Below are 8,503 nucleotides of genomic sequence, written 5' to 3' on the forward strand. Positions count from 1 at the left end.
GTCAGATCCACGGTTCCTGTGCCATGCACATCGCGTTCGTGTGGCATATTAGTGTGGATCAGATTCAATGATAGTTTTGTACAGGGATGCTCAAGTCCAATCCTGCAGGGCTATCGCCCTGCAACTTTTAGATGCATCCTTACTCCAACAGACCGGAATCAAATGGCTGAATTCCCTCACCAGCAGTCATTCAGTTCTGATCAAGGCTGGTAGTGATTCAGGTATGTTGGAGCAGGGAAGCCTCTGAAATGTGCAGGATGATATCTCTCGAGGACTGGACTTGAGCACCCCTGGTTTTGTGAGTACCCTCTGATAACGTCCTGCAGGTGCCCCTCTCCAGCAGTCAACGGGTGAGAGGCAGGGTACATTCTGGACATTATGTACAGCAGGGCACTGTGCTGTATCATTTAGTCTTTGTAGAATTTGAACAAGGACACTAAACTGGCATAGTTGGCATACAACAGGCACTGTCCATTAAAAAGTGGTGTCACCATTATACAGGGAGTTGGAAAATTAACCGTCCCTGGGTGGGCTCGAACCACCAACCTTTCGGTTAACAGCCGAACGCGCTAACCGATTGCTCCCAAGTTGGGGAACAATAGTCTGCTTGGGGGGGGGAAGAAAGGAAGGAAGGGGGAAGAAAGGGAGGGGAGAAGAAAGGGGAAGAGTGAGGCCGATCCCAGAGTCGCGAGTTCGATCCCACCAGTCGCCATACTATGTTTTAGTGAAAAGATTTCCCACAATTAATGTTTAAGTGTTATGAAGTAACGGCTGTTTTTTTGTATCTTGAAAACATTTTAAATGCTTTTTTGTACAGATAGTGTAGTACTGTAAACTAAAACCCAACACTTGTCATAAAAGGCTTTCTTTTTAAAACTTTGAATTGCTTAATTAATTTTGCTTTTTTATTCTGATATATTCAAATTAATGTGTTAAATTATACTGTATACTATATACTTGATGTATATTTTAATGTCCTTAATCATACCCAGTGCTTATTTTCATTTTTCCCACAAAACAGTGACTGAAACTAAAATTGCAAGTGTCTTTCCTAAAGTACTTTGAGTGAAGTGAATGATATCTTTTTTCTAGTGTATGCTTAAATTACCAATAATTCAGAATTTGAAGCAGCTAATATTTACTCACAAAAGACCATAGACCTTATCGGTTTAAAAGAACCAAATATTTATTCAACAATTAAGACAGTGAATTAAACATTTTTAGTTAGTCCCAAAACATTGTAGCATTTGGATGCAACACATTTCCATTGAAGTCTCCCATTTCTTTTTCTTAACCAAGAAATTTGTGGTTTGCTGAAGGACTTAAATCCTTTTACTGTATGGTTTGTTGAATTACTTTGTGTACACAATGACAATAAGAATAAATATCTGTATCATTAACCCAAAACAAAATAAACACACTATGAACTAAATAAAACTTATATACAGTGAAGTTATTTAAAATAAAGAAAATGTTTATTTTTTCTTTTTAATTTGTTCCAGCCACTGCTCTTTAGTGAGACTTTCATTAGAGGGACAGTAAATTTGCCCTCTATATTGGCTGTGTCCTGTTTCAGCTATTCTAAACTGCCCGCATTTTTTGCATGTGTTGTGCAAAACTTTGCGAGTCAATTTTCGAGGTTCTCTACCAGGTTGAGCAGGGGCTGCACCTGGAGACTGTGCCTGCTCCTCTTTTCTTTGGACTACGATGGATATTGCACAGTCGGACAAAGATGGTCTCCACCAAGCGGCAGCAGTCTGGCCATTGGGCAGATGGGGCTGGAGTGGTTAGAGCATGCCTCTTTACACTCTCAACCCCAGGAGTAAATTCTTGCCTCTTCTTGGGGGACCGAAACCTCCCAGTGTTCAATCTTTCTTGATGTCTTGCAGCAAATACCGTTCTCTGTTTATCAAACTCCAGCAGGTTCTGCCACAGAGCAACAATGCAGCTCACCTAAACAGGAAAATAAAACAATTTTACATTAGGACAACAATATGCAAGTGAGGTGAAAGGCGTGTGCATGTCTGCAGCAAGCAACAATGCATGTTACTGACCTCCTGGTTGGTCAGCACCAGTGAGGTTTTGCTCCTTAGCTCCACCAGATACTCAGCCAAGCTGTCAACTTTGTCCAGGCCTGGTACACCGGCCTCATCTAAACCCTGAGAAAACATAAATAATGTTGAAGTTATTTGAAGTTTTATTAAATTTTTCTTCAATTCTACAGCTTACTATGAATGCCCACCTCTGACATAGGCTCAGCAATGCCAGGCTGGGTGGAGGCAGCAGACAGGGTGGAGGGAGCTGGCTGGGTGGAGGGAGCTGGCTGGGTGGAGGGAGCAGACAGAGTGGAGGCAGCAGACAGGGTGGAGGCAGCAGGCTGGGTGGAGGCAGCTGACTGCCTAACGAGAAATAACGAGAAATGTACAATCATGTGAAGTATATACTTTATAAATCACTACATCAAAATAAGCACAAGAAAATGTTTTGTTCAAAAACTATTATAGTTTGTTGCCAAGACAGAATCAATAATATAAAGTATTGAGCAAACAAACAAGAACATTTACCCTTGACAAAGATGGAGGGGACCTCAGGAAACAGCGGGTGGCTGTTGCTGTATCTCCAGAATTAGATTGTGAACCCACAGACTGTGGGGTCAAAGAAGGAGGTGCAGAAGGAGGCTGCAGTGCAGGCTACCAAAACAAAGATATTTTAAGTATAAAAGTCACCATTCACCAGAATTGCAAGAGACAAGACATAGCTTCAAATTTGACTAAGAAGTGATTGTTATTAGATATTATTTTAAACCAGCTTACTTTAACAGTGTGAAAGCCACAGTCACAAGTGACAGACGCTCCAAAAAGGGTGGTCTGTCCCCGAACTTGCATGGGGCATTTTTCTATCTGAAACAGTGTAACATAATCTTATTAATGACAGCTACTCAAGTCTGTCCTTTTTTATAAACATATCTACACACACAAGTGAATGAAACAGTGACTTCACTTTACCTTCTGATAGATATCATGCCATTTCTTCTGCCTTGGGGCTGGTCTATTCCCTGCATTGGAAGGCCAAACCCCAGTGCTGGCAAATGCCTTAAGCCTTGCCATCCACTCCCCATCCCCCATACCTTTGTGGCTCTTTGGCTTGGTGCTCATCTGAAGATAACATTGGGAATTAGCAGAATCAAATTCCATAAACTAATGATGCACTTTGTGCACAACTAACAATGGGTATGACATAAAAGCATTTAAAAGTAAAATCAAAGCCATAGTTTTCTGTGCTAATTATGATGAGGTAAAAAAAAAAAACTATAACCCTCGATCGATCGATCGAGGTTGGTCTATATATAGGTTGATATCTATGTATGCATTTACATTTTAACTTAAAATGTTACTACTATATTATAAAATAAAATGTGTCCTTACTCTTGCACTCAGAACATGACATCATTATGTCGCCCTTTTATTTAACCCACAATATATTATTTTAGCTGATGTACAATTATAAATACGAAATCTGTTTGAACGACAACAGACAATAAACAATATTAATGGGTACTCACAGCAAGATCCTTTAGGTCGAGAGATCAATGATGTGATGACGAATCCTTCTTCAACGAAGCTAGGCTACTGACATCTGACTTTCAGAATCTTCCAACGGTTTTTATTTTTAAAAATAAAATTCGAAATTTGTTTTGTTTGTGGTGGTGGGGGGCGTGAGGGCGTCTGAGAGAGGGAGGGCTCACGGTGATTGGCCGATTTCCATTGTGAGCGCGGACATTGATAGGTTCGCATGTCGCCACGGTGATTGGCCGATTTCCATTGTGAGCGCGGACATTGATAGGTTCGCATGTCGCCACGGTGATTGGCCGATTTCCATTGTGAGCGCGGACATTGATAGGTTCGCATGTCGCCACGGTGATTGGCCGATTTCCATTGTGAGCGCGGACATTGATAGGCTCGCATGTCGCCACGGTGATTGGCCGATTTCCATTGTGAGCGCGGACATTGATAGGCTCGGTCCATTATGAGGCGGTACGACATTGGCTAAACCGTTCAATGTGAGAATGGAGAGGGGCAAGCGCCATTGGAGGAGAAACACCGACTAACGTGAGCGAAGTAGCGCCATTGGAGGAGAAACACCGACTAACGTGAGCGAAGTAGCTCCCATTGGAGGAGAAACACCGACTAACGTGAGCGAAGTAGCTCCCATTGGAGGAGAAACACCGACTAACGTGAGCGAAGTAGCGCCATTGGAGGAGAAACACCGACTAACGTGAGCGAAGTAGCTCCCATTGGAGGAGAAACACCGACTAACGTGAGCGAAGTAGCTCCCATTGGAGGAGAAACACCGACTAACGTGAGCGAAGTAGCTCCCATTGGAGGAGAAACACCGACTAACGTGAGCGAAGTAGCTCCCCTCCCAAATGTAAACAACGCCGAATGCGGCGCTGACGGCCAATTAGAGCCTGCCTTTTTGTAAATAGTTTTTAAGCTCGAAATTCGAAAATGTTCATGTTGTATATATAGTTTTGTTAACGGACTTTCTGGCAGATGAGACAGTGAACTGCCTGATGAAGGTTCTTTACAGACCGAAACGTCGCAGTTTGTTTGCTGTCTCTGTTATTAAAGTGCCTGACGGCATTAAAAGAAGCCGATTTTAGTCCGTTCTTCATTTAACCTTTTATTTAGAATTTTCTATTATTGATTTTTTTACTCAACCTTTTTTTTAAACAAAAATTAGTTTTAGTTAAATATTTTTTCCGAACTTTTAATTTTAATTATCCGCACAATGGCGTGGGATCCTTATCCCAGAGATGAGGAAGACTGGACTACGGTCCATTATCACCGGGGCAGACAGCGCACCTGGCAGTCGGCCGACCGACAGCGCTACAGACCCCCGCAGCAGCAGCAGCAGCAGTACCGGGGACGCAGCTACGCCTCCGCCGTCCGAACCCGCCCCACGAGCCGCAGCCGAAGCTACCGTCCTCCACGGTACCGTCCCCAGCCGTACAGACAGCCCCGCCCCCGCTCCCGTAGCTGGCACCGAAGCTCAGCCCAGCAGCAGCAGCAGCGGCAGCGCTACGCACCCAGGGTGCAGAGCCGGGACGAGCACCAACGATCGGACGACCCGCTCTTCACAGTAAAGGTCAGGGTTCTGCACAAGCTGCTAAAGGCGACACACCACCTCCAGAACGTGTGATGGAGGTGGATTAATGACCTTTAATGGGAGCCACCCATCTGCTCTTAGAATTGACACCGACCTCCCCACTAAGACTGTCCTCGGTGTAGATCTTGCTGTTGTTGGCTCCACCACAACAGTACATCCCGCCAACAGATTATTCACCTGTGGCAACTTTCCCCAAATCAGATGCTCTGTCATAGGTTCAAGAGTAACAGCTCGCTTGATTTTGACAGTTCCAACTGCATCATGGACGTTTTCATCGGCAGCTTCCACCCTTGCCAACAAGCCTAGCATTTTCTGCTCTGCATCACTACTGTCACAGAGTGCTGTGGGGCCCTGGTTCTGGAGATCTTGCCTCAGCTTGAACCTGTTAATAATGTATCTCAACAGGTTACTGCCAACAATCAGTTCTTCATTCTGGTTCTCAACAATCAATGTCGGGACAATCACTTTGCAGTCATAAAGACCCATCTCCAGATCGCACATGCCAGAAGGTAAGGTCCTGGATCCCCCACACCCAATCAACACAGTCGCTGTCGGCTCAAGGGTGGGGCTCCTTAAAACATCCCTATGTAACAGCTGAGGTATTACTTTAGAGCTCAGCGTGCACGCCATCGACCCACTATCCAGCAAGGCTCTGACCGTAACCACTCCTCCCAGTGTCACATCTTCATAAAACAAGTTGTCATGCTGTTCGAGTCTCTGAATGTTTTGGAATATTGGTGTATATCCCATATCTCTCACTTCATATGCACTTTGACACATAGACTCCATGTCATCTTCAAAATTTGGAAAAGGGGGATCACTTTTAGGCCCAACACTTTCCCCCACCACATGCGGGCCAGTCAGTTTTCCTGAGACTGCACCACCTGCTTATCGCTCCTAGGCTTCCTCACCACAGCCCCTGGACACTCCGCTCGGATGTGGTCAGGTGCAAAACAACTAAAGCACAGATGATTGGACCTACAGTGATACTGAGTAGTGTGCCCACCCTCGCTGCACACAGCACAAGGTACGGCAGGCTTTACTTTTGTCGGCTGGTCCCCATGGGTGTGTGCCTTGAACCTACTTTGAAACTTGTGCTGCTGTGGCTGCTGCTCCAGAACACGTTCGAGCAGAGCGATGACCCGGTCCAGGCGGTCCGGCGAGTTCTCAGCTGACTTTCCAATAGGTGATGCAACAACTGGGGCTGGAGGTAATACTTCAGTACTGAGTGTCGCACTTTGCACAGAGGAGGTGACTTCCTGGTGCTGGGAAGACCAGAAACTTGACATTCTGTGTTTGGTTAGTCGCTTGCGATTTCTGCAGTGTTCAACAAGCTTCTCGTGAATGTCAGCCACCGTCCAGTCTTTCAGCTGCCTACATTTGAATATGAGCGACAGTTCAGGGTCAGGGCAGTTCTGGATAAACATGGCAGCTAGATCACAGGACAGAGAGTCAAAAGCCTTATTTTGTCTCTTTAAAGAGTCCTCCGTCACATCCAAAGCTTTGTTGAGTCTCAGCCAATATTCAAAGGGATGTTCGTTGGGGTGGGGCACAGTAGCATAAAAGTCCGCTAAGGGCAAACCAGAGGACATGGTATCACTGAAGTGCTGTTTCAGTATCTCAAAAATGGGTTCAGGTCCTGTAGTCAGATTTAAAACTGGCTTACTGCGTATGCCAACTTTAACCACTTCATGTGCCCTTCCCACCAGCTTAGACATGACCTCATCAGCCTGTTCAGCCACAGGGATGCCTTTCTTTCTCATATAAGATAACATCATAACCTCCCACTCTTGGACTGAACATGAATCATGATCCCCTTTAAAACTCACAGGTTCTTTTACATCAGGGCGAACAATGACATTTAGCATGGCAGACTCGTTAGCTGTAGCTCCAACCACCCCTGGACCCATTGTATTACTCAAACGGGTCTCAATGCAAGATGCAATACCTTCACCGATAGAAACTCCAATTCGTGAAGCTATGTCACTCAAAAGTCTGCCATCAACATCACACTGTGGAGCATCAACAGTGTTGTTAACTCTTTCACCCAAATAAACAAAATTTGGTTTTGGTGTGGATGCTTCTGGGGTATTCAAGAAGAAACCCCTACCTCTAGCAACTGCAGGAATAGGAGTAAACATTCCTAACCCCCTTCCCCTACCAAAAGAATTGTTGTTTGCCATAACTCGGCACTTAATGATTGAAAACAAAAAAAAAATTTTTTTTTTTTTTTTTTGAGCACTTACAAATGAAACACAGCAGCAAAAGTGCACCTTCAACAAATCAACAAGTAAAACCCGACTGTAGAGCAAGGCTGTAAAAACATTCAAGCCAATTTTGTCTCAAAGTGCCCCTCCTTCACAGAGAGAGCACAGAAAAAAAAATCCGGTAATAACCACAGCCCAGCAACACATTAGCTCTGTACCACGAAACAAAACTGTTAAAATACTTTTTTTTTTTTTTTTTTTTTAATAACTCCACACTTTCTAGACTGCCCACCGCCACACTACCGAAGCGGCGAAAAGTCCACACGGAGCACCGTGTCTGATGACCGGGACCGATGTGCCACCCACGATCCGCTGAGGCGCCGGGAAGTAGACGCATCCACCCGCGCTGAAGTGGTCGAAGAACGGGTCACAGGCACCAATGTAACCTCGATAATCGTGATCGCTCAGTCCAACTCAGTTCTGCGTTGTGTGAATAAGGGCCAGGAGACAAGATGAGATGAATTGATTTTTATCTGTATGGAACAGGATAATAACTGATCAGGAATCAGGTTCATCACAGCGGGTACAGCACCTCGCGCTCATCTATCATGAACTGGCCAACGGCCGTATTTAATACATTAATATTACACAAAAATACAAAGAAATAAAACAATATGTACCTGTATGGAACAGGATAATAACTGATCAGGAATCAGGTTCATCACAGCGGGTACAGCACCTTACGAGGAATAGTATTTTATGTTAGCATCAAGCTAACATAACATTTTACCAGACAGAGCGTTAAACTCAGTGAACCTACCTCGCGCTCATCTCTCATGAACTGGCAACGAGATATCTGTGTTCAGTATATTTAACACTGCCAACCACCAGAAGGGGGTGCTGTTTCACCCATTACACATGAACCCAAACTTGGGAGTAATGACAAGTGGAATTCTATACAACATTAACTCTGTTACACTGGCACAGCAGGAATGCAGGGCTTCACTGAGACCGAGGACGGTCCCCCTCCACCTCAGACTGCAGGTCAGCACCCAACGGAGGCTCACCTTTGACCCTAGAGTGGAAACATCGGCTCCAGCGGCTTCCTCTTCCACCGGTGAGTCCAC

At 44.8% G+C, this 8,503-nt stretch overlaps 1 protein-coding gene across 2 annotated transcripts; it reads right to left on the reverse strand.

Moving 5' to 3' along the window:
* Positions 1-636: 636 nt before the first annotated feature.
* LOC111608806 lies at positions 637-4,405 on the reverse strand. Of its 2 annotated transcripts, none has more exons than XR_002752857.1 (6): positions 3,006-4,405; positions 2,814-2,900; positions 2,565-2,690; positions 2,243-2,399; positions 2,055-2,159; positions 637-1,953 (listed from the first exon to the last, which is right to left on the reverse strand). XR_002752857.1 is itself a non-coding variant. In XM_023334947.1 (6 exons), exons 1-6 carry the CDS (start codon positions 3,192-3,194, stop codon positions 1,645-1,647), a joined length of 969 nt encoding a protein of 322 aa, XP_023190715.1. In that variant the 5' UTR covers positions 3,195-4,405; the 3' UTR covers positions 637-1,644. The 2 variants fall into 2 exon arrangements, 1 of the variants encoding a protein (XP_023190715.1); XM_023334947.1 differs by having other exon boundaries at positions 2,243-2,395.
* Between the last annotated feature and the right edge of the window lie 4,098 nt (positions 4,406-8,503).

Source organism: Xiphophorus maculatus, chromosome 6 (assembly GCF_002775205.1).
Source record: "Xiphophorus maculatus strain JP 163 A chromosome 6, X_maculatus-5.0-male, whole genome shotgun sequence".
NCBI classification, from domain to species: Eukaryota; Metazoa; Chordata; class Actinopteri; order Cyprinodontiformes; family Poeciliidae; genus Xiphophorus; species Xiphophorus maculatus.

Excerpts from the sequence above, each read along its gene's own strand:
- LOC111608806 (XM_023334947.1), bottom strand. The coding sequence starts at position 3,194 with ATGGAATTTGATTCTGCTAATTCCCAATGTTATCTTCAGATGAGCACC. Across the intron at positions 2,901-3,005 it reads GGCATGATATCTATCAGAAG|ATAGAAAAATGCCCCATGCA; the intron begins GTAAAGTGAAGT and ends ACACTGTTTCAG. Across the intron at positions 2,396-2,564 it reads CCCCTCCATCTTTGTCAAGG|TCAGCTGCCTCCACCCAGCC; the intron begins GTAAATGTTCTT and ends CTCGTTAGGCAG.